Source organism: Oenanthe melanoleuca, chromosome 2 (assembly GCF_029582105.1).
Source record: "Oenanthe melanoleuca isolate GR-GAL-2019-014 chromosome 2, OMel1.0, whole genome shotgun sequence".
In the NCBI taxonomy this organism is placed as follows: Eukaryota; Metazoa; Chordata; class Aves; order Passeriformes; family Muscicapidae; genus Oenanthe; species Oenanthe melanoleuca.
The window spans coordinates 126510645-126538207 of NC_079335.1; the positions used below are offsets into that span (position 1 = coordinate 126510645).

Here is a 27563-nt window from a genome sequence, read left to right on the forward strand (position 1 = left end):
GGACTATTCTTCTATGATAGATATCTTTATCTGAGAATTTAGTATTTTTTGAGTTTTCCTCCTGAGATTTAATAATTAACACTAGGAGGATGTGGGAAATCAATCTGTCCTCATTCCACTTATGGGGCAAAATAAATTATTGGAATTTATTAACTGACTTGTAAACTATTGCTACATTTTTAGGCAAGAATCTTCCCACAACTAGGGGTATTCAGTGCACATTTACTTTAATGGGTGTTGCATCAAGAGCCAGTTTTGCAGTGATTGGTTCAGTTTGTTTATTTCATGGAGAATAAGGCAATATAAGTTAGAGATGAAAAAATGGCACCACAAAACTTGTCCTCCACAGAAAAGATTCTGCTGTATGGAAACACTAAATTTCACTTTTTGCTTACAATTTGGCCAAAAGTAAAACTTTCTGCTAACTCTGAATGCTGCAAAAGGTGCCTGAGAGGCAATGCCTCTCCTTAGCTTTGCTGTCTCCCTGGGTTATGGGCTGTGTGTCAGCATTGGAAGCCTCTGCTTTGTCTGCAGAACTGTGGTTCCACATTCGTGTCAGACAAAGCCTCACTGAGGGGTCACATGAGGCAATAATCCTAAAGGAGAGGTGACTGTCCATGGGAGAATGGGGAGAGTGGAGACCTGCTTCTGCCTCCCCCAGTCACTGTCACCGAGACATTGTCCTTGCTGCGTTCAAATGTCACCCAGACCACCAGCCCACTGCAACTCACACTGCCTTTCATGCCTAGACACTTCTTAGGCATCAACAGACCACAAAGACTGCCTATGGGAATTGCTTGCTATCCTAATATTAATAATGCAATACAGTACACTTATGGCACAGAGGATTCCACCTTTCGTCTCCTAAATTTATGAGCAAACCAATTGGAAATACAGATAAACAGCCCTGCAACTGAGCACATGCATTCATGCAAATACCACTAATATCTTTCCTACAGCATAAATGACTGTAAAATTACACACCTCTACACTAAAAATTATTTGAAAATGAATCTTCACAGTGCTGAAGGCAAGTTATCATGCATTGGGAATGAACTGAAAATAGGCTCCATACTATGCCATAGTACAAGGAAATACAGTATTGTCCTTCGAGAAAGTTATCCATAATAGCAGTATTGCTTTGTTTTCCTTCTGCCAGATCTGCAGCTGATTTGGCCATGACACATTCCAATTTTAAATAAATCAAGTCAATAAAAACGTAGCCACTAGCTTCACACCAAATGACACAGAGTATATAACTGCAGGGAAGACATCAGTATCTCCTGGCAATGGAGGTTTGAAATACTTGTCCTACCAAGTGGAGTATGAAACAATAAAACATGAAGACCTCTCTTCTCTGTTCTGCTTCCCTTCTTTCCTTCTTCTTTCCTAAAGAGACTCCCATTATTTTAGAAATCCTGGTCATGCCTACTTGTTTCAGTGTACTTATTTCCAGGCATAGATGCTCTCCTGAGCTTTCAGTCTCCAGGCTGGACAGGCTTTCACCAGAATTGGTGTTCAGCTTCCCAATTCACTTCCCATACCTCTGTGCATTATATTACCAACTCTTTTTATAAAGACAATCAAGAGACTGTGCATTCTTCTCCTTAGAAGGAGTGCAATTTAGTGACTGCATTTCACATGACAAGGTGAGCTGTTACAGTACTGACACAAAAACAACATTTAATGTTTAACATATTGTCTAAGCCTCATGAGTTCCTTGATTGGGCAGTGGATTGCCTTTACTGGGGCATACCTGAAGACCCTAGGGACAATTCCTCCATCCTCAGTCCCCACATGTCACTTTATACAAAAACAGCCTTGCACTGGACAGCTATTTGCTTAGCCCATTTCACCTGCTGTGCAGAGTCCAGAGAATATGGGGGGATTTTCTTTATGGTTGAATAGAGGGCAAAATTCAGCCCCTAACTTCCATTTTAGATTAATAGAAATGAGATCACAAGGAGAATGTAGACCAATGCCTGGAGTTTTTCCCTTGTGTGTTATATTTAGGATATATAGGAGCAGTGTGGTGATCTTATTCTTCAATATTAAGTGAAACACAGCTGGAACAGTCTCATAAAGCCATTATGTTGTTAACATAAGAAAATAATGGCACTGAAAGTACTAGAGAGCCAAAAAATATCTTGGATTCTGCAGTTATCTTTCACTGCTTAATATTAATTTAACATTTTACAAAATTGATGTTACAATTTCAACTCTGCTTAGTACTATCACTACTGGACTGAAACCCAAATTGCTTTCAGCTGCCCACCACAACTGCATCTTATTAGCCTTTTCAGGAAAGCCAATTTATGCAAATCCAGTATTAGTTAAATAATTAAATTGACCCTCAACATTCATGTATAGACACTGTCTGGCACTAAAAGATGCAAGAGAAATTTAAACCTCCCATCTTTAGTGCTTAGGCTTCCATCTTTTCAACTGCAGCAGCACAATGCCTGTTTATACACATCTATCTGAATCCATCTATTAAAAAAATGCATTAAAAAATTAAACTGGCTACTGCTGTGCTTTTATAGCTCTGCTTTTCTCTCCCAATCTGGTTTTACACTGAATTTTGAGATTTCACACATATAAAGCACTACTGGCTACTTTGAGCTTTTGATTAAATCAACAGTGACAAAATCTGGCTGATATGCAGTCTCTCAGCCTAGAATTTCTCTTTTATGCAGACCTTTCTCCACTGTAATTACTACAGTTTTATCCCCTGAAGCTGCAGAGATGAAGACTTAGATGCACAGTATATGGTTTTCCACTGTGTTTTAGCAACACTGGGTACCCAGCACAGAGTAAATGCAGGGGAGTAATGAATGAAAATGACTTTTCAATACCGACTACTGGACACACACACTGCTGGACTGCAGCTTCCCTGAGGCTTGACTAGGGCAAGGCAGGCAAAAATTATGTTCCCACACAGCAGTGCTGAAGAGATGCTCTTAACCAATTTATAAATGTAAAACTGAGGATGGCAAACAAAACTGGAACTATGTGGATGGGGATGTAACAACAGTCACCTCTCCAGCTAGCAAAGAGAAAAAGGTAATTTTACATAACAACCCTGTGCTGCTGAGCACACCTGGTCAGAAGCAGCCAAATAACCTGCACCTTTTGCCACTACAGTGGTAACTGTCACCTCTTCAGCTTTATTCTGTTTCACACAGCTGAGCTGGCCCCAGTGACACCATCCTGCCTTCCACTGGCTGGGCTGGTGTCAGTTGCTGCCTTAAATGGACACAGAAAAAAGAATCCAGCACCCTGTGATTGAAATTCAGGATTGCTGGGATGCATGTGCATGTGGTGGAGCAATACAAATAAAGACCACTTTTTGTTTTGCTTCAGTGAATTGTCAAAGAGATTTAGAAAGCCAGGGGATCTCATTATGGTAATACAGGTTAAATACTTTAAAAGCATATGGTGTTACCATCCTGAATGAAGCTGTCCCTGCTGGCCCCAGGAAGCAGACAATAGGCCAGGAACACATCTCGTGTCTCTGGCCCACCAATGGGAACTGGGGATTATAAATCACCACAAGAAAACATCACGTGCTATCTGGTATCAGGTAATGCCTTGTCTTTTCAATTACTATTTGGCTCATCCCTTCCAGAGAGGAACAAGCTTGAGCCATGTATTCCAGTAGCCAAATGAAAACAGAGCTCTAGAGTTTATTAGGGTCCATTCTTGTCTCAATAAAACAGATCTGTAAGGATGGATGACCATAGGATACACAGTATAACTCAACAAGACATGTAGAGATGAGAAATGCTTCCACAGAGACGCTTCTTCCCCATGGAGAAAAAAATAACAACAAAAACCATCAGGCACAAAGTAAAAAAAATTTGCATTATCACAAAACTTTAAAGATTTGTAGATATGGTCAAAAGGCCCCATCTAATTCAGTGCTGACAGATTCTTCTGTGTGCAGTGATGCTCATTACCACATATTTGCTAATTTTTCTCCAGTAGAGAGCAGCCTCAGCATTGACCTTGCTAACTCCAAATGTCAGCTTTTTCCCCATGGGCACTGGAATAAATGTGTTGTCTCTTCTTGGAGCCCTAGACAATGATACAGTGTGGTCTACAAAGATCCCATCAGTAGTCCAAGTCTGACAGATGTTATCTAAGTTTTCAGAAACATGTCCATGTTTTCAAGTGGTAAGTTGATTTGTGAGTTGCAGACAGGAAGCTGAAGCACTACAGTATTTTAAAGACAGCAGAAATTCTCAGAGATGCAGCAATTTCTGAGGGCTTAAGACAAGCTCTAATCAATGATGGAGCCAATTAAATATTTACTGCCTTTAGTCCCTCTCCTTCACCAATCTGCCAGAGACTGCTGCTTCCCAAGCAGATCATGTCTCAGCCATTCCTCCCCTAATCTTTTTGCCTTCCAAACCCTAAAGAAAAGTGGATTTAATTCAGTGGGTGCACTATCAGGGCAGTAACATCTGGCAAGTGTGTGAGAGAACAGCAGGAGATGAAAACTTCTTATCACAGAAAGATCTGGCACAGCACCTTTATTGGGTCTCTCAATTTTATTTCCTTCTTTATCCCCAAAACAGAGAAATTAGGGAAGGGAAGGGAAGGGAAGGGAAGGGAAGGGAAGGGAAGGGAAGGGAAGGGAAGGGAAGGGAAGGGAAGGGAAGGGAAGGGAAGGGAAGGGAAGGGAAGGGAAGGGAAGGGAAGGGAAGGGAAGGGAAGGGAAGGGAAGGGAAGGGAAGGGAAGGGAAGGGAAGGGAAGGGAAGGGAAGGGAAGGGAAGGGAAGGGAAGGGAAGGGAAGGGAAGGGAAGGGAAGGGAAGGGAAGGGAAGGGAAGGGAAGGGAAGGGAAGGGAAGGGAAGGGAAGGGAAGGGAAGGGAAGGGAAGGGAAGGGAAGGGAAGGGAAGGGAAGGGAAGGGAAGGGAAGGGAAGGGAAGGGAAGGGAAGGGAAGGGAAGGGAAGGGAAGGGAAGGGAAGGGAAGGGAAGGGAAGGGAAGGACAACTAGGATTTTCTTCAGCACCAGATTCTAGAGGTGGTTGAAGATGGTTCCTTGTGTTTCTTTGTGGTTTTCTCTAATAAATTCCTTTACAATGTATAAATGCAAAAAATCTATATAAAATAAAACTTTTCCTTTACACATGTGTTAGAGGATTTAGAGAGCAACTATCTACAGATTTTTCTCTTTCACAGCTTCCCGAAGGATACTGGAAAACCTCAAAATTCCAGCCCTTCCTAACTTCCCTGCCACCTCTATATATGCATAAACTCAACCCACAAAGTTTAGTCCAGGAGACAAGCTAGAAACATTTTTTTGCTCTGGTTGGTTTTTTGTTTTTTGGGGTTTTTTTTTTGTTTTTTGTTTTTTGTTTTTTGTTTTTTGTTTTTTGTTTTTTGTTTTTTGTTTTTTTTTAATAATCAGATCTATTTCCTTGCAATATTTGCCCCTTCTAATTATCCTTTATCCCACTAGCTGGGATGTTATGTGATCATGCTTGTTGACATTTTAACATCTTGTACTGTTTGCCTCCATCTCTCTAACTCTACTTGCCTTGATTTCCTGTTAACTCATGGCTCTGGAAAGCTACTGCTATCTTTCCTTTTGCTATTCATGCATCTTTTTGCTTCACTGAGCCTTGTGAATGGAGACTTTGACAGAATATATTGTAATAAATACCCCTTCCCTAGTGCTACTCTCCTGCTCACTGCAACTCTAGTCTTCTGCTAGAGTTTTACTGACTGAACATCCTATTTGCCAGTCACTACTCTACTGCTTAAAATCACAGCCACCTGCCATTCTTCTTTTCACATTACCAAAACTGCAGACTCTCTTCCCAACTCTATTCATTTTCCACACTGACTCACACCTCTGCTTGCCTGGTAGTCTCATCCCATGAAAGGTTTCCACCCATTCTAATAATTCCTCACTCAAATCCATTTTCCATGTCCACAGTTCTCTTGCTTCCCTATGAATTTTAGTTCCATCTCATTAATCCCCAGCTCTCCACATGGTACAAGAGGACCTTTTACTGTGTTTGGTACTGATACTTTTCCAGCATGACCTGCTGGTCTCCATCTCATGGCAAATACTACAGGGGGAGCTGATATGTTATTGCACTCTAAGCACCTAACAGAAAAAAGTCCCAAGCCACAGTGGAAAACTGTAATCAATAATGTGCACATCACAACATTTGCTAAGTGGTTTCAGGCCTTTCACAATAAAACATGCTATTCAATATTAAAACTGTGGCTGAGCAGCCAGAACAGTACAGTGATGTATGTAAAGGGTACATTTGGATTTTTCTTTCTGTTCTCATACAAAAATTTAAAACAGTAGTTTCTGTGTGCTCAAATAGATATTTGGTAAAAATGATCCAATGGTTCTTTTGTACTACTTTACACGCTCATTTGCAAAAACCTTCCATTGCATATTTTATAAATGAAAAATTGCATTTATTTGGAAGCAGCAGAAAGGAGATTCTGTACATGAGAATTGAGATTCTGTACATAAGCTTCTACACAAAAGGTCTTTAGCACAGATGGGCACATTCTAAATATACTTTAGATGGATGATATGTCACGTTAGAACAGACAAGGTTGAAGAGATGTCTGCAGGGACACAGCCCCAGGAAAAAGTAGGGATTAGCTTGTCAATAAAGATGTAAACAGACTGCTCTGAGGCAGCCTCATTTCTGACATTAGAGAATCTTAAATGGTTTTTTGGTGAACAGCTTGTGCAAAAACTGGGGCAGGCTGTCAGCACCAAAATCTACTAATTCCAGTTTTTCAGTAGTTACTGCCTGTCAGGCAACGGCTCTATAATATTATAGGGTTAAAAAACCAAATTGTACATAAGCATACAACAGCAAACCCAAATGTAATTCATTAGAGAAAGCTACATCTGATATTGTAAAAAGCAGGCTTAGCTAAATATAGACATTGTGTGAATATCAACCACATTTATGGGAGACCATATCTTCAAATAGGTATACGAGCAGCATGTGCCTTTATCTCAGCTCCTAGACCTTCTGTAACAAGCTGGTATCATGGAACATTCAAAAGCAGCTGTGTCTTTAAAAAAAAGCAAGAAAAAAAGGCAGGTCTTGCTTTTTTTTGAATGAAAAGAATCTGCTCTCTAGGTATTTTGTGAAACACTGTGGTATGAAAAAAACAACATTTAGAGAAGCACAATAAGCAAAGCAGCTATATAAGGAAATGCTGCTAATCTGGAAGAGTCTGTCAAGTTAAATCCCACTGAACAAACACTGGGGTGGTGCATATGGGCAGAAGACAATTAATGCCATGGTATAACTCCACCATCCCCTTGCTGTAATTTTGTAAGCAGCCTCTCTATTCACCTGGCCTTCCCAAGTTCTGCTCTGCTCTTAAAATACCAGAAGTCATATTACACACTATTTCACTGCTGAATACCAATGGTTAAACAAAACTAGTGATATAGACCATAAGCACTAACACGAGAGCACCTCTTTTTTCACCAAGAATCCTTCTGCTACCATGACCACCAACCTACTAAATAACAGAATCATAGAATGCTTAGGGTTGTGAGGGACCTTAGATCATAGAATTTGTCCTCCTTGCCCCAAAATTTAATAGAACTGGCAAGAGGTGTTTTCTCTCTTCCTGTTTTACCAGGGAAAAGAAAGTACCAGTCCAAATTGAAGGCAAAATATTATTTAGTATACTAGCACCAACTTCTGCAAGGTTTTCAACCTGTCAGTGACATTCATTCCTGAGAACTTAAACTCTTCATATGGACTGTAAAACTGCAAAAACAGAGTATCAGCCTGCATATGGATGAGCAGTTGAGTTTTGTATTTTGTTTCTCCAAAGATAACTAAAGAGCATTTTCAAAGAGATCCTTTCCAACAATCATGTCTTACCTGCATTATCAGTTGTGAACATAGGTATTCTTCAATGTTTGCTGTTTGATACACCTTTGCCATAACTATTGTTTTTTCCAAAGGCTCTCATGCTTTCTCCAGTCTCTGGCTGTAATCTTACATTCGGTACAGTAAAAATAGAAGACACTGTAAAAAAGAGTGTCAGTTCAGAAACTTTGATTTCTTTTTGCAGTAAATGCAACAATTTAAAAATAATTAATATATATAGTAAACACAACACATTAAATACATATATCACCCATTTCTGCATGCAAGGACTGTACAAATTCTGAATGGAAAGAAGCCGAATGCATTATGGTGGAAATTGTATGGTGCAAACATTTTTATCTGCATGCATCTTCAAAAAAACCTGTTTCCAGATTGTGTGTGTTCATCTGTCCTCTACACCAACATACAATTAATACCTTCCACTTTCAAATTTCTGCTGAGAGAATTTAGAAGTAAGAAGGTAAAACGTGCAGCAAGGTTTTTCAATCATTTGATATCACATATTTCATCTTCAGAATCTTGATATCAGTAGAACCACACTATCTTGTTTGACTTTCTTTTTTGAATTACTAAAGACAAGTAGGCTTGTTGGAAATATCCAAACAACTCAAAAATATTTTATGTGAAGCAATCCCCTTTTGCATGAGCTAGAAAAACCTTGACAACTTCAATGTCACACCAGGCAACAAGTTATTAGGAGATGATAATAACAACATTAGATGATGATAATAACAACAGAAATCAAAATACAAATGGTTTATAATAAGAACTTAATATAAGTTAGTTCTTAAATAAAAACTAACATATTGATAATATGAAAACTCATTTTACTTAGGATGCCTCAGTCTGATGGGGAAAAATCAATGACTTTTAATACTTCCTGAAAACAAACCTCCAGGTAACAATATCCTCACAAGAGCTGCCACTGCATGATTCCATAAGGAAATGTGAAAGAACTAATCAGGGCCATAAGAGTTTTCTTTTTTGCACTAACAAATGGCACATCTATAAGGTTTTGGAACTATTTTTTAATCCATATGTCTTTAAAAGACCTGGATACTGCTTTATGCACAGACCTTCCCACTGTAGTTTGACATCTCAACTTGCATTTCTTATTCTGCTATCCTTGATAGCACACATTGTAAATGGCAGATATTTTATGCAAATAAATTAATATGAAATCTCAAATATGAAAGTAGAAAAGTGGGAGAACTGATCTTTTTTTTTAAATAGAAAATAACAAGTACACATATTTAGTAAAAAGGATTATTCTGTGGATTACTGCTCAATTTTCAGATGAAAGCTATTTTGCACCATAAATTGCACTATATTTCTAGACAAGGTATTTTTAGTAGAACTGCCCTACTCTTACCTTTTTAATGTACTATTTTCAAAAATTGAAAGTGGCTGCCTATGAGCTTATCTGGAAATTGAACTTCCAACCCAACTGAAATGATGCCTTGACTTGAAACTAAACCAAGTAAAAAAGCAAAATTGTGCTTATCACATTAACTCTGCACACATTTTTAAAATAAATCCCATTAAAAATCTATATTATAAAGTATTACATAGAAATACAAATACATAGTTCTAATGGTCAAAACAAGAACAGAAAGTCAAGCACAGTGTAGGCAGAGTCACCATATTTTTATAAAATACTGTGATTCCAAGGAAACAATTTTCTGATGGAAAATCATTTGACTGATTCATTCCTTTTGCTTTTCTACCCACATATGAGTCTTTCCCTCATTTTAAGTGCTAAATCCCCAAATTTACAATTCAGCATCAGGTCCAAATTGGACAAAATATATTCCATGATGAATACTATTCACTACAGAATGAATCACAAAATCACAGTGGTGTCCAAAGTAGAAAGCAGTAATTTTCTTTGTACATAAAGACTCAATATGTTTATATTTAATTGTCAATAGTCTTTCTTGATGTAAAATACTAGCACAGAGAACTAGAATCACAAAAACTGGTAATTTCAGTACACAGCAAACATTTTCCCAACTCTCCAAAGTAAATGATTTCTTTGTTTTGTAAATATGTTTACAAGTATATCCAAGTCATACTAAATAGAAATGATTGTAGTATTTGATACTGGGATTGTCCTTTCTTGCATCTGGATTTACGCTTCATAATGATTATCTACTAGACACAGAAATAGTCTTTCTGTAACTCAAAATTTTACTGGAGGCATTTAGAAGAACCTTGCTTTAAAATATAATGATTTTTTCATCTTTATTCTCCCCCCTTCAAAAGGTTTCACTGCTCCTGATGTTTAACGTTATGCAAAGACGTGTTTCTGCCAATGAATATCGCCTTATGGTTATGCTTCTGCAAATAACCTGCTGTGAGCTGATAAAAGGATTAATGCAGCCAAAATTCTTAATCTGTGAAATTACAAATTAAATTCTCATATTAAAAATACCACCCTGAGGTATTTTTTGTGGTTTTAATTCCCCTCTGGTGTTCTGCATACATTGTGCTTGTTAATGACTAGGACAAGACTGTCTCTGTTGGCAGCCTGCTGCAGAGTGATAATGTGTAGGCATTTACTTCACTGATAGAACTGGATTTAGCCACTGACTGATAAACTAAGTGGCAAGTGGGTAATAAGTCCATATTAACAGAAAAGTACTACTGCAGAATTCAGAATTCAAAATCCTGGCTAGACTAAATCACACAGTCATAAGGATTGAGATGTCACCACTGCAGAGTGATTTTTGTTTTCCATTTAGTGGAAATAGGATAAATGAACTGGCATTCTTGATGTTTCATTAGTACTGAAGAAAAGAATCTCCACCTAAATTTATACTGAATGTTTAAATTTTCTGCTTATCAAGTACCACAGACAGCAAACTGAGTGGTGGGTCACCATGGTAGAGAAGAAAACTGGGAATCTTTTTGCAGAGCCAGAACACAGTCTATGACAGTGATGGACAGAAATTATTGGTGTTATTTTGGTTTTAATGTTCATATTCTACAAATGGGAGAGTGCTCTGCAGAGCAGAGCTGGCAGTAGGATGCTTGGACAGCCAAGTCACAACCAGCCCAAAATGTGACTACTACAGCTGTTGAGGATTGAAAAGAAAAATTTCAGGAAGACAAGAGTTTTTGTACTGACACTGCTGTAAACAGATTCTACTGTGAATGAATATTCAAAAAGAGAGCTTAGTTTTTAGAAGCAAACTTTTAAATCAGCCATAGTTACACAGAGTTCCACTGTTGCATCTCTGAACTTTCTGCCTTGAGGTACTGGATTTAGATCTTTTGTTAATGGATGCACGTTTGAAAACAGAAAAGAACATACAGTGCTATAATGCAACCATGTGTCTCTTCACCATATTGAGTTAAACCAAAATGCTGACTGTTACTCCCTTGTGAAACCTTTTTTTAATAACAGAACCTTCTTTGAATAAAAAAATATAATTCAGGATACTATTTTCCCCCTAGAATAAATAGTTGTGTGCTTTAAATACTGAAAAACAACATGCAGACATATGATATAAGTGATTTTAAATTACTGAAAAGATAATTGACAGCACACATGATGATAGGAACATTTCTGCAAGTCAACTGGAATGCATTCTGTTTAATAAAAGAAGCAAAAGGATGTATGTAAATAGTGAAAGCATTCTTAGTTAAGAATATCATCTGCCATCCTCTCTGTACACAGTCTAATTCAGCAAATTAAGTGATTGTTTACTCTGTGCTTCCCAGACTTCTGAATGCTGAGTCCTTTCTCAAAGGTTACTGTTATAACACAGAGATTCTGTGAATCAAACACAGCTGGATTTTTATCCTGTGTGCTGCAGCTAGTTAAGAAGTACTGTATGTTATAAGAGCACTAAATATGTAAATTGCATTTTTCCTTTTGCTTTATGACAATTCAGAGGATTCTATTGGCTCCACACATAATCAAATACAAAGATAGCAGGCTGCAGACTGCAGAGCAGAGATAGCAAAAAAAAAAAAATCCATTTTGTCCTGTGTCAAGCTAACTATGTAATTTCAATCCACACAATTGCAGTCACGTATTTTGTGTGTGGCTGTGTGTGTCCATGGAGCTGTCTGTATGTGAGGGTTAGCATACAACTTGCATCTGTCTGAAGCAGAATCTTTGTTTCTAATAGATTTGGAGGTGATTATACTCACTATCAGTTAACTCCCATAGCCGTGGGGGCAGATCACTGAAGTACTCGTGGCTCAGAGCTGCCTGTGCTGACAATCTGTTCTTTGGGAAACACTGGAGTAGTTTGGAGGCTAGATCCTCTGCATGCTTCACACAGCTCAGCCTGAAACACAAACAAGAAGGTTTTTCTGAAAAACAGTATCATTATTCTGTTTACTAATTCCATATCCAGCCAGCACAGTTGAAACACCAACCTTTAATAGCCAGGAGCACTACCAGGAAAACTCTTCCTCAGGCTAGGGAGTTGATTAATTATTTCTGTATTGACAGCTCAAAATTCATACAAATTTTACAAGTACAGAGCATATAAAATACCACAGCACATATGCCCTGACTATTTGCTAAACCATTATGAGCAACAGCATCTTGAAAGTAAATGTTTTGATCCTTACATTTACATTTTATTGAACATACTGACAAACTGAAAATTTATAGTGCTGGAAAACAAATGCTTATTACCACGTAAACACATGAAATCCAAGCTTAAAATAACAGCAACATTCACACAACTTTGAGAAGTATCAAATTTGAAAATCCAGTGATGCTTAACATGAAACACATTCATCATGTTTCACAAAGACACTTGTCTTTCAGAAGTACTGACTTCTTACTTGTCCATATATTCACATATAAGGGAATTGACTCTTCATTAAGTGTTAATCCAATGCAAACATTCAATTTAAGTGAGTTATCTTTTCTAGGTTTCCTACAGAAACTGAGAAAACTTACTGTTTTGCTGCGAGCTAAACCCTTGGGAATGTTATAAGAAAATATAATCTAAAAGTAATAGACTTGAAATGGAGACAGTAAAATGGTAATCAGCAAGATGTGGCCTGGGCCCAGTAACCTGTAGCCACCTCCTAAATTTCCAAAGCCACCAAGCTTTTTGTAATATGCAGTCAAAAAAATACATGATGAATCTTGTTGACATCACATTGCTATTATTACTAGGAAACTACATAAATTCAACAATGCCTTTGTTCAGTAAAGATCTCTCATTGGGTAAATGCCAAAGTTTAGAAAAGGTTTTTTCAATGCATTGGTTTCCAAAAAACAGTAGAAAGTAGACTGCAGTCCAAAATAACTCAGCATATGAAAAAAGATTATGTTATCCTCTAAAATCAAAAATCCTACAGCATGTTTTATGCAAATATTCATTTTTTTTCAGCTCAAGATGACTTTCCAGAAAAAAATTCAAGAAGATGGATTAAACAGCATTACTCTTTTATTGGGCTGACATGGCATGATTTATATGTATCAGTATAGGCACAGGTGAAAACTGTTTCTTCAACAAAGAACAGACAACACTTAAAACACTAAATAAATAAAGGTTATTAAGTAATTTAAATTACAAATATCATAGACACGACTTTTTGTCCACGTCCATACCATAGCGTGAAAAATAAAATATAAATTTTAGATAATAATTTTAAATAAAAAATTAGAAGTCTAAAGCATCTATCCTAAACTATGTACTGGCATATGTATGATATGCTGATATCTGCAATCATTCAAAAAATATGCCACTGTCTGTCTTTTTAATTTCTAGCAACTGTATGCTAGATGGAAATTTAAACACTGTGCCTATCTGATCTCTTCTGGAGAACTGGCAGGATATATGTCCAGATAGAAGACATTATATCTCATCATTCATAATCTTAGTGAATTCTCAGGATTAGATTTCAGAATTGCTATTTCAGGTTAAACAGATGCTGAACTCCAGTGTTTCTGATGGACACTTTTTTTCATTTTCAGTTTGTGACAAAAGAAAAACACCTTGAATGAAAGACTCATTGCTTATAAATTACATCACAAATTAGAATAATTCCAGACTATTTAAACTACCAGATTGTTAAAAATGTTCAGTAAACTTTTGTGATGATTACAGATAATTTCATTACAGAAAAATACCAAGACAAAAGGTTATTATTAACAAAGAAAAGGAAAAGGAGGGGCAAACATTCAAGGAGAATTGGTATTAATTCTTCTACACATCCCAAATTTCCACGGAATGGTGATTATATGGAGTCTGTGAGGCCTGAGTCCTAATCCCCCCTGCACCAATTAATTGTTCAGAGATTGTGTCAAACCATTTCACCAATGTAATTTTTCCCCACAGAGGTAGCTGCAAGCTTTCCAGGAACCACAGTAAACCTGCTCTGTGTTGAATGAGGACTACTGTGAATTCAGAAAAATGCAGTCACCTAAGCAGTGAAATATTATCCTCCAATATAAGAATGACACCATTCCTTAGCTGACCCATACAAACAGTGGAGATGCTAATTAGGTAAGGTAAAGCAAAGCAAAAGAAAATAACATTCAAACATCAACAAATTCTGACTTGCAGGTGAAATTATGGATGACATCTGCAGTTCCTTGAACAGAGTGATGCTGACATTTTGACTGCATTAATGGTTACCAGTGTACCTGGCACACTGCTAAGATTTTTTGCAAGAAATTCAGAAAAACTAATATAAATTGCAAGTGTTTTGAATAGGAAGAGTTTAGAAAGCCAGCCACCTTCCCAGTTTAGACACAAAAAAGATAAATGTTTACTGAAATCAGTTGAGAAACCAGAGATAAACATCAAATAATCAACAGATTATACATTAATATAAATTAAAAAAAAAATCTAGGGCTGGAAAAGAATCATATCAGATAATTAAATAATTATTAATAAATCAGTCATAATTAGAACCAGTTTTATAATTAATAAATAGAAAGAAGACTATTCATTGCACAGTCTGCAAAAATATTTTAATCTGCTATAATTATTAGATCTATCTGCCCTGATCACATTCTAAGTAGTGCTGGGGGTGTGGGGTTGATGTAAGTTGTTTGCCAGTGCTTTGAAGGTTTTACTTGCTACATTATTAGTATTATGTTTCCAAGCATTTATAGATTTCAAACTCAGAAGGGACCACAAGGATCAAGTGTCACCCCTTGTGTAATACAGGCCAAAGATCATCTGAGTAACTCATGGATCAAATCTCCACTTTCCCCTAGCTCAGCTGTATCTTTAAAGTTCTACATTAAAATTCTAATTTTGTTTATGGAGCTTTTGCACAGCAACGAAAAAAGGTCTTCTCCACACTCATGTCTTCTGCAAAGGTCCCTTCTGGAAACCAATGGGCACTACAAAAAGCACATGCATGTGGGCTCCTGAGCTTCTCAGTACTAAAAAATGATGCCTTCGTGGCATGCATGACTAATTTTGCTGCTTTGTTTAAAGACAAGCTATTCTTTACTTATGAAAAAATGTACTGTATGATCATGTATTAAAATTACATCTGCCACGTCAGAATTGTTTGAAAACCCTATTTAGTGCAAAACCTCTGTGCTTGGAACATTGAAACTATTGCTTTGTTTCTCACTTTTTTTTTTTTGCCAATATTCTCCTTAAAACATTAACCATTTGTCTAATTTTAGTTTGAAACCTGATTCCTCAATAGAGACAAAGGCTAAATTTTTTTGATGGGGTTCAGTAGTTAAATACCTAATATAGAAGTTAACAGAAAGAACCGAAGGAAAAAAAAATTCATTTTTAAATACTCCTCTTTCAGTACGAGACAGGATGGAATTTCATACAATATGGCTTTGTGTCTAAAACATAATAGCATGTTTTGTCTCACAGCAGTTGGGCCATATAGGAACTTGGCATGCATGATATGGCAAGTCTCAATATTCACGCTTCACTTACTGTCACACTAATCACTGAGGAATAGTTACTAGCCATGACAGCACACATACTTTCAGAAAATGTGGTGTACAGCAGAATACACAGAAACCTTTGGCTATATGTAGGTATTGTTTTGAGAAATACTGGGAATATTTTTGCACACCTACTCTGATGACATTTGTGAAACACATTGACTTTCAATTTAATCCCAAATGCTATATACAGCCTTAGCTCAAGAAAAACAAACACCATATGAACCTGTCTCACTTGAAATATATATGAATCTGACTAGACTTGAGCAGTTGTAAATCTCATTGGATTACAAGAATTTGATTTAATTTCAGAAAACAGGCTTAAATGTCTTTCTACTGCAGAGAAAGGTCAGTATTTGGTCAAGCAGAACATGACTAAGATCACTGAAGTTTGGTTTAAGCTCTTAAGAAAAAAAAGTTTGGGGCATGTGCAGTGAACTTCTGAACTTGGGGTGATTTGCTTTTAAATGCAATGAAGAAGGCAGTTCAAATTCACATAAATAATTAAGACAAATGGGCATTAAAACAAATGGAGATAATATGCTGTCTATATGCTCCTAGCAGCATGAGGTAAATACTTCCCAAAGCAAAAATGGTTTACTGTGCATATTTTCCATGTGAAGATCTGATTCTTGCAGTGTGTCACTAATTAATTTCTCAACTGGCATTTACAGCATGGCCTAGAGGAGTGAGGTACCTAATTCTGATTAGAAATTTCAGCTGTTTCTTTATTCTAAGCAAGTTCCTGCAACCTGAAGTGCTGAAAGACAAAGACACAGTTAACCTGAACAACCACACCATTTAGCAGAGCTTAAAGTTGAGTGGTGTGAAGAGCACTAACAAATTGGTGTGAATCAGGCAGGCAACCCTGGCAGCTCCTTTCACAGAGATGCTCTGGACCCCTCAACAACAGGGCTCCTGTACTCCCCATTTCCACCCAACTCATCCCAGGCTTCAGCCTCTCCTGAGCTCTGTACAAAACCATCCATCACCATGCACTGCAGTTAACACTTTACAAATGCACTGCCTTCTAACAGCTGAACAGAAACGCCCACGTGTGCCTTGACAGTCTATACCTCTGAACGTACACGTGATCCTGGTAGCAGCAGCTATGTGAAACACCAATCAGAGCAGGGCCTACCTGAGTAGCATTCCCTTTTCATGAGCCCCAGCAGCCTCTTCTGTTGTTCCCACCATGCAGAGAACACCTACTGTCTTCAAAGAGCTGCCGTGCCAGCTCCAGCGCGCAGCAGCCGCTTCCCCGCGCGCCCGGTGCGCCTCCACGGAGCTTTTGCAGAGTTTATTGAGCCATCAAGCAACCAACACAACAAGTGAATGCAAGTTTTGATGTGAGGCTTTTAGCTTTTGATACAGATGAAGGCATAAAGGAGTAGCTCAAGATGAGAATCTAACAGAGCAAAGATGTTACCATTTTTTCAGTGTTTTGCACAAAGGGTATTGAGGACTAAAATTGATGAACAAAGAGAGACAAAACCATTTGAAGGCTCACTGGAGCAGTGTTTTACTTGCTGCTGATCAATCACAAAATACAGAATTTGCTCTACAGCACAGTACAGAGGTACTTCAAGCCAAACTACAGAGTAAATAATACAATCAAACAGAGCCAATGTGGCATGTCACTGCTGGGACTGTACCCCACACCTGCCAACAGCAGTCCTGGGTTGTGCACATTCCTTAGAAAAGACATGTCCCCAAACACCTGATGCTCCTCTTGCTCTTCCCAAATTGAGATGCTGGCAACAGTTTAGATTCAGAAACACTGAGCCGTCTACACATGCAGGGTGGGAAAATCCAGTCTCCAGGCTCCCTAGGCCACCACTTTAATTGTACTATTCTAGCTCAGCCCCTGAACAGAAGCAAGATTGCCACATTAGCACATCATGCTCTTGGATGAGCTAGGCTGGGACAAAGCCTGCACTGGCTATAACATGTATAACATGGCTATACTTCTTCTGTGTCTGTCCTTTGGAAATTTAAAAATTAGTTTGATCCCCTTTGATTATATTACCACATTACAGCATCAGAAGTCTTATCCACTGAAGTACTGAAAAGGTGGTCAAAATATTTATTATTACTATAAAAGCCATGACAACCAATGATAAGTATTCACAGATATGCAGTGAAGATAAAAATAACAGTGTCAGTGTTTGATTCCCTGGCACTGCTGTTAATGTCGACACAGCAGAAGTCAGAGCCCACTTGGAAAGCTGTGGAGGTAAGTTCATTCAGTGCATTCCAGGAAGGTAAAGATAACCCTGGCCTGTCTGAACTAATTCTCACTTGACAGTTGCACAGATGCCATTAGCTGGAAAGCAGCCAAGATGAACAGCATTTTGTGAAAAAACGAAGGTTCTACCAATACAGGCAACCAGGTTTTCTATTTTTATTAATATAGATTTAGCCCTAGGTTTATAATGGTATATACTTGGTAAATTCATAAAAGAATCTACTGACCCAGTAGGTAAACCAAAATTACAGTTGCAGCCCCTGAACTTCTCAGAACAGAGAATTAAGATGCTTAAACTGCTCATGAATCACACCAGGCTTCAGAGACTCAGCTTGGTCACACCTAAGCTAGACAATGAAGTGACCCAACCTCTCAAGGCAATTCACTTTTGACAATAGCCATTATGCTCAATTACAACTTGATCATTTGTATGTGTCATCACCAAATGCAACTCAAGACAAAAACTTAGATATGAGTCTACTTCTCCCTGACTCTTTGGCACTAGATTTGATATGTTTAATGTCTGTTTCAGATGTACTACTGTATTTCTTCAACACAATGATGCTTGTGATTTCCAGCTTGGAAGGTCTGCTTCACAGAGGAAGCAGAACACACCACTTTTAAAAACTGAATTTGGTTGATCTGATGTTTAAAGGCTAAGCTTAAGGAGAACCAGTAAATATACAACAGACCTAAATGTATTCTGAGATTTTTGAGAGCTGCCCAGGCCAGCTCTCACTCTGATGCCTCAGAATATGAGCTGAGCTGTGAAACCTTACAAAGAAACCCAGCACCAACTATTGAGAGCTTTGGGCAGGAAGATTGCTTATACTGCCCACTGACAGTTATTTTTCCTACTTGTTTCTTCCAATTCTGATGCAGAGCAAGGTTGGCATCTTTTTGCCAGAATAACATATGCTGGAGCATCAAATGAAGCAAGAAGCATGGAGTCCACATGGTAGACACTGAAGTGAAGAAAAGGTTATTTAAACAGCAAACATACCATGTATGTGCAGTGATAACACACCCTAAGCTATTGAGAATGGGGTGTTCTGTGATAGGATCACATAACTTCCTTAATTCCTAGGAATTCTGAGATTGTGATAGTCGAGGCAGTGTGACTGCTGGATACAGTGCTTTGCTACTGTTTAAAATCAGTCACTAAGTCATTAAACTAAAAACTACCTGAAGTAATTCACATTGTTTCACTCAGTTTTCAGCAGTTTGTTAGATACAGGTATTTCCCTGAAAAAAATATTTCCTAAGAAATTTTAACTAGAACTTTACTATTTTGTCCCAGGAATAATTAGCAATTACTTTTTTTTAATTTTACATGCCACCACCAAGCAACTATTTTAATTCTTTCAGCATCCCAATTAGGCCAGTGTTAAAGATACTAATTATGGAAGACATAGTACATTACTTACACCACCACAGACCACTACTGGATATGCCAGACTTATAGTTTACTGCAAGATCTTTGTTTGCTGTAAGTGCAATCAATGAAGAAAAACAACACAGTGGTGGCATCTAGTCAGGAGTTTTTGATTGTTCTGAAATTCTTTAAAGGGCAGGAATCTTCTGATCAAGGTGAGTGTTTTTTTAAAGGCTCTCTGTGTGCACCTCAGCAAGTTGAACAGAATAACCTTAGAAAACAAACAGAGCTAAAAATAATTACTAACACCCCAATCATTTTATGAGCTATTATTTCACCAGAAAATGGAGAAAATAGAACTTTAATCCTGAAAAAAAACTCTTCAAGGTTTATGTTCTCTATAAACCTTTCACTGAGAACTGAAAATATAAGTTAGTAATGCAATAAATGCCCTAACAAATATATCAGATTTTTCACTTAATGCTTTTTACAGGCTTAAACCAATCTGAGTGAAAGAAAATCACCTTTTACAGTCTGACTCTTAAAGGAAGAATGCCTTTCTGTTATGCTTTTTAAAATAAGGCATGGTGAATTTATATCAACTTCAGTGAATCTTGGGGCATGATAAAAGGAAGAAAATATAGCAGTGGAGTTAACATTCCATAGTATTCTCTCTTCACATATTTATTTCCTCACTGGCTGGACATAAGTGGGAAAAAAAAAAAAAAAAAAAAAAAAGGATGGAATAACCCCCCCACCCCCAACACAGAAAGAGCTGAAATAAACCTTTGGCACACAATGCAGTCAAAGCTCTGTGTTTTTCCTCATCCCACCCTCAACAACCTGAATTGCTTCTCTCCAAATAAATCCATGCAAAAGATATTCTGAAGAAAAAGAAAAAAAAACAAACCCTGAATTTCAAATTTGTCAAGTGGGTGCACCCATTAGGAAAGTAAAAAAAGTCTTCCTTATTTTCCCTTATCCAGCTGTCTTTCTGGACCTATTACCTTTAGAAAACAATCAAAACAATCAAAACAAAGACAGAACTAAGTGCAAGTAAATAAACATTAATGCTGCTCTATGAATCTCTACCCTCTTGTCTGATATTTTATCATCTTGGGTTTAAGTAGTTTTAATTCCATTCTAATGTAAATAAGAACTGGTTTGTTTGCTCAGTACTTCAACAAGAATTTGCTGCAAGGTTGCAGCATGCAGGCAGTGCCCTGAGAAGGGTGACCTTGCTTTAGTGGGTGAAGCCAGAGATCATTTATCAGAGTTAACCTACAAAATCTGTCTTGCTGGAGCTCAGATCTGTCAACCACTTGGAAGCAGCTACTTGCCCTGTCCTCCCACTGCTGCCTAAAACATTGCATGGGTCTGATCTTTTCTATTCCTGTATACCTCTCAGCTAATAAAATAGGTTTTTGTGGCTGTGGAACTAACAGGAGTACTTTGTATTTATTTATACAGCTCATTAAAGGCAGATAGAGATTTGGAGGCAGAGAGAATGCCCCAAGCCTGGAAAGCTCAGGAAGACAGACCCCAGGCATATGCATGTATTTAACTTTATGCAGATGAGCTGCCTGGCTGAACCCAATGAGACTGAGCAATTATGTAAAAGCAGGCATCCTGGTCTTTTCTGCAACTATACTCCTAAGCTAAGACACGAGAGGGAAATGATGCAGAACTAGTAAACACTGGGAGGAAGAGACTGAAATTGCTGCAATGAGAGTATGTGGGCAATATATTCAAGCTATGCAGTCAAGAACACTCAATTATGTATTATTATGTCTGTATTTAGACAGATTTACATCACATAGAACTAGCTGCAGCTCCCTGACCCTCAGGCACTTGGTTCAGGTGACACCAGGAGAGAACACAGGGTAGGACACCCCATTCAAGCCAGCACTGTGGTGTAGAAAGTGCCATTCCTTTTCCAGATCCACTCTTCCTAGCACACCCCTCTCTCTTTGCATTAATAGAAACTTCCCAAAATGAGCTTCAGCTCCTCTTTGAGTAGGGAGAACCAGCCAGACTGAAAATCCAGTGTCTGACACCAAAGGCAGTAATACTTGTTAAGGGACAAATATGCTCGTGTTAATGTGTGAACTTAACTTTGAACTTGAACAGGGGGAAAAAATACTCTAGGTTTCTTCTGCAGGGACCACCATGAAAGGAGAAAACAGTGATCTCTATAGTACACAATTTAGAGAAAATCTAACATTATTTTGCACTGTTTTTGTTTTTGTTTTAAGGGGAACATTACATATCTACACATACCTGTATTGAAGTGTCTTTCTAAAAAGTTGCTTGAATATAACATTTGAGTTTATGCTTTTTATTTATAAACATCTTGGAGGTAAACCACCAAGTCACAAGATCCATCTATTTTAGCTACCAGTTACTGAAATACATGGATATGTGTGAGGATGTAGTGCTGACACTCAGAAACTGGCTTGCAGTAGGGAAGAACTCAACCCTGAACCATTTTTGCAAATCCTATCCTGTAAAAGTATCATGAAAGAGAGACAGCTAAGCAGGGAGTTACTGCTATTTAGGCATAAATCAGCATAGGTGATTTAAGAACTAAAATCAAATTTTTTATCTATAATAGTGACCACTAAAGGTCAGATTCCCCAAAGAGCCAGGTATCACTAAAAATTGACTGCCAGCAGAGCTCAGGCCACTTCTAACAACCCAAAAAAGCAGGTGGAATCTCAAAAGATATTGCACACATGGAACTGTGGAATCCATGGATCTCTGGTCATTGTGCTGTCATTGAACTGGATGGGCAGGTAAATAACATCTGGGTCTCATTTCAGGGTGTTAAATGAACACTAAGCTTTTGTAAATGCAGGTATTTGAGGCTGATAGGCTCTAGCAGATTCCAAACTGGGAACAAGAGCCTGGAGTCAAGGACCACAAACAACTGATAAATTCACTAACTGGGCATAAGCCCATCTGGTTCCCAGAAGGGAAAGCAGCAGTTGTGAGTCTGCCTGAACCATCTAGGGGACATGAGAAGGCTTAAATATGAGAAAGGGATCACTGACATAAAAATAGGGAATAGGGTCTTTGTGAAGAAAGAGAGGAAGGGGAAAAATTTTGGAGGATTTTGAAAATATAAGAAGAGGCTCAAAAATGATGAAGTAAAACAGCCAGTGTTGGGAAGAGAATTAAACAATACACAAAAAAATAAACTGAACTCACTGGTTTCTTGTTATATGATCTGAAAAAGGATGTTGATTGGGAGAGGACATGAGAAGTCTATTATGATAATCAAGATCAGAGTGATGAAGTTGATACAAGAAAGTAATGTAGAAAAGCTGGAAAGAAAAAAAGGTAAAATGTATATATCCTTCTGGATGCATATAATAGGGAAATTTTTTATTTTTCTTTTCCTAAGACTTTAGGCCTAAGTGACAAAGAATCCTAGCAGAACAGTGAGAGCAGGGGCTTCACTGGGAATGTGCTCAGGTGTGCACAGGGAACAGTAAGAATCTCTCCATTGAAGTCTTATTGCTGGATTGAGCAGGGCTAGTGAAAGAGCCTGACTGCTCAACTGCTGAGTGTCCACATTGCCCCTGGATTATCTGGCCATGTCAGCAAACTCCAAACTCACTCCTGGACACAGTCCAGGGAACAGCTCGTGCCAGGGACCATCCCCAAAATGCAGCAGTGTCTGTGCTCCTACAAGCAATACACATATTGTACTGCCATATATTGCACTATGGCAAAAACACCATGGAAAACACAATCCCTATGGTCTGCAACATGCTGACTTCATTCTGGAAATTTTGCATTAAAAACCCAAACTAATAACTGCACCTGCAGCTGCATGGGGACCACAGAAAGCCCACAGGAGGTGCATGCCCAAGAGCTCCTCAGCACAGCTGTGGCCAGGTCTGCCACATGGCCTCAGGGCCAGCTCACATCCCTGGCTCTGCTTTAGTTTGCAGCACACACGTGGGCTGGAGCTGACAGAAGAATGATATTCACCAAACACTGTCTGTCAACATCTCAGGAAAATTCATGCCCTCATGGCTGCTGAATAAAGCTTGACTCAAGGGCACTGTAAGGATCAAATATGAAAGAAATAAAAGGAATGCAACCATATTCTGCAAAAGCCATAATGCTGAGGGAAGGCCAGTAATGATCCTGAGCATAATTTTTTTATGTCAGGGTGGTGAATTTGGTTTGAGGCACACTAACAGTACATAGTACTAAACAGAACTTTAAAACTGCCATAAAATCTAATCAAAGAAGGAAATGCAAAAGTGATGGTCCATTTCTTAACATGCAGTGATGTCAGAGTGAAAAGCATAAATGTAACCTACTTTTACAAGATTTCCTTGCCAGAGACCACAGATATCCAAATATCTGTACCACAGATATCCAAACAGTATCAATCTTTTAAAACTATTCTGTATTCCCAAACAATAGAGACAAAAAAGCAAACAATACATTTATAAGAATGTGATAAAAGTAAAAATTTTACTTTTTCAATTTATATTCTTCACAGCAGGATTCTGAATTTATAAATCCAACATGAAAAATTAGGTCCATTATTCATTTGTATTTTCAGCCTTCTATTGCAGCAGTGTTCATAAAACAAACACAGCTGGCATCTTTATTATTTTATTCACTGAAGGATTTAGCTGGACAAACATCACAAAGATGGTGGCTGTTTTCATTGAATTTATGATCAAATATGCTCCAGCATAAGATCAACTCTGTTACATCAATTATTAGGAGATGTGAATAATTTAACAGAAAGTTGTCTATTTGTAAATCAGATCTTAGGGACAGAAATTCAGCTGAGGTAGCAGCCAGTGGATATACATGTATCACAGAATTTAAAAGGATGCAGGCTTTTTGTGAGTCACATTTAGTGACAAACATTGTCATTTATATTTTGCTATCTAGTGAGCTGCTAATTCAGGCAAACAATTTCAAAATTTTACTTTAAACTTTAATTAAATTCATCTTTATCAGATGAGAATTTAATTTTACTGATGCTTTTCAGAATGACACAATATATTTCCTATAAAGGCTTAACTGAAAAACAACAAACAAACTACCATCAACACCATATTTTGTGTTTTTTTCCATAGATGCTCAGCAGAGTCTGTTGTTCAGCCTAATGCCAGGAGAGCTATGATAATTTTAACGCAGAATGTGTGCCTTAGGATATGGGATTGACTCAGTGCCTGAAAGAAAAAGGTCAGTTCCCTTTGGAGCCACTTGCCTCTCTGCCCTCCAGCAATGACAGGTGCACCAGCCCTGTGCTGAGGCTCGTTATTCACAGTGCAGATGCATAACCAGCCCCTCTGATTTAATGCAGCAGCAGGTCAGAGTCTCCCAGCTTCCCCTTTTGACATGGGTCAAGCAGGCACTGAACACAGACACACACGACCTGCTTGCAGACAGCATCTTTCACAAATTCTCAAACAATAGCTTCAAACTTTCTTAGCTACTTCATTTAAAGAAATCACTGAATTTATGTATTAAAATGTTTGGCTAGTAAATAACTTAAGTTATGAAAAAATCAGTGTTTTCCACAGTCTACAATGATTTGTGTTTTGGTTTCACTAATATATAAAAAAAAAAAAAAAAAAAAAAAAAAAAGAAAATCTTCATGAAAAAGCAAAAATTCTCATTTCTCTGTACAATATGGCAGGGAAGATACCAGAAATCTTTAGGCAGATACACGAGGCAACACAGTCAAAAATGGAGGAAAGGAAGCGATTAAGATTTTTTTGAATGAATTTTGAGAGACAGTCACAGGAGATGCTCATAAATGGCAGTACCTGTGATCTTGCCAGAGAAAAAGTGGTGGTTCAAAATTACACTAAAACCCCCCCATGAAATCCTCATAAAAGTCAGTATTTGCCTAAGGCAAAGATAGTTTATGGTGTTTGTATCACTGCAGAAATCTTAACTATTGTCATAAGTCTCTGGCTGGCAACAGAGATGAACAGCATGAGTTTTGAGATTGGCTTAAGCCATCTGCACTGGTGACAAAACCCAGGAACATTATTCATAATTTTATACTTATTCCTGTCTGCACCATTTCTCAAAATTATCTGCATTTCTGAGATCCCAAGATGAGAATCAAAGGAACTGCTTAGTTAAAGAAAAATTATCTGCAATACAGAATAAACAGGAGAGGATAATATCAAGCCACATAAGCCAAGAGCAGTTCCTTGGCACTAAGCACTTTTGAATGCCAACCCAGTTCTCAAGTTGCCCATCATTTTCACTTTCCTTTTGGAAAAATCTTGCCTTTAATGGCTACATGCAAATAATGAGAGAGCCAGTAGTAAGGTCTGCTTCCTTTATATTACTACCTTCAGAGAACATCTTTAATTCCTTAGACAAACATTTTAAAAGATATCTCAGAGACTCATTTTTGTCAGCAATGTCATTATCTGGAGAAGAGAGATTTCAGCAGACAGGCCAGCAGCAGAGAACTCAAGCAAGAGGGTAGAATTCAGAATGTGAGGATATAATGATGCCTGGTGCTTCTGATCAGAAAGTATTAGACTTCAAACCAAAAAATGAACACAGACACCATGGCAGCATATGAGTAACAGGCTACCAAAAACATAATTCTGAGAAATTAATAAAACACTGGCATGTAGAAATGCAAGGAGAAAGAACAACTGGAAACATCTGAAGAGCTGATCAGAAAGTACTCAAAAACATTAATGAAGAACATACATTTAAAAAAAACCTCATACCTGGAAACACCAAATAAACATGTCTATCTGGTATACATCTCAATATCCTAAGGAATTCTATAGGAATTAGTGAAGATAGCAAACAAATGTAAGGCATCTTTTATAAGTCTTTCCAGGAATTCTACATAGGAATAGCCAGTTCTCTTTCCTAATTTCTCTTCATAGGCTTATTACTGTAGATATGTTACTGTAACATTATCTATCTCTGCATTCTAGTATGGTACAATGGTACTAGACTTAAAAAAATATATGCCCATACTTCCTTTCTGGTTTTCAAAAAAGAGAAGCTTGGGAAATACTTTTTGGACACTGACACAATATAGAAGGAAAACAGAGACAATATGGATGTAAAATTAGATTTCAGAAGAAATAAGACAAAATGGCAATCAAAAGAAGAGGTGACTAATGACTGAGATGCCATATAAATTATTTTCTTAAAGTGGACTTAATAATTGGTGGAACAAAACAACAAAAAGATAATGTTTGATGCAATTTCTATTAAAAAATCTTGCTCTGTGGACAAACTCTGAAGAGCTGGGATGTGATACACTATCTCAAAGCCTGAAAGTGGCTGACAGGCCATAAGCAAAGGGTAATGATGAGTGGCAATGTACTGAGTTGGAAGGGAAGTGTCCAGCTGTGTGCCAGAGGGATTAGCGTTAGTCACAGTTTTATTTAACATCTTTATTAATGACCTGGACTAAGGGATACCCTGCATACTGAATCAACTCTCAGATGACACTAAATGCTGAAATCACCACAAAAGACAAAGACATTAATACAAAGAAACTAACAGTAGTGAGACATGGACAGAAAATCTAAAAACAAGATAAGCATAGAACACTACAAACAATTATTTCCACAGAATAATAACCCCAAACATGGACAGGTCCAGAGTTAACAATGCAAACAAACTCTAGTCCAATACCAGATACTGAATTAAATGCTGCAGAAAACAACAAAGAACATCTATGTACATTGGGGCTGTATTTTCATTGCTGTCATGGATTGGAAAAGGTACAGGGCAACAATGTAATTTTAGCAATGAAGCAGAATGGAGTTATTAGTAGTCTGAAACAAAAATGACAAAAGCTTTTGTGGTCCAGTTTAGAAGGCTTATTAGTATTTTAACTGGAACAAGAGGATGTAACACAACACCTAAAGCTTAGCAACACAAAAGAGGGGGAATTTAGAATAAAGCAAGAATAAATCGACTGTCAGGATAAACATGGTATCAATGAGGTCTGCTAGGAACAGCCTTCCCTCTAAGTTTTAAAAGGTATAACATTATAGCACTTCGCGGCTGCTCCAATTTGAAAGAAAGACTAGAATACAGCTCAGAAAGGATTTTTTGAGCTGGGCGAAGGGATGAACGGAGGAAGT

General features: G+C 37.8%; 1 protein-coding gene across 2 annotated transcripts in view; it reads right to left on the minus strand.

The window, feature by feature from the left end:
- Positions 1-27563, minus strand: part of CDK14 (cyclin dependent kinase 14) — a 336272-nt gene that overhangs the window by 88431 nt on the left and 220278 nt on the right. For both annotated transcript variants that reach the window (XM_056483748.1, XM_056483747.1), the window contains exons 13-14: positions 12067-12206; positions 7897-8043 (exon numbers count right to left, since the gene is read on the minus strand). In XM_056483748.1, the coding sequence (XP_056339723.1) occupies positions 7928-8043; positions 12067-12206 (256 nt within the window). In that variant the 3' untranslated portion in view covers positions 7897-7927. The remainder of the gene's footprint in view (positions 1-7896; positions 8044-12066; positions 12207-27563) is intronic.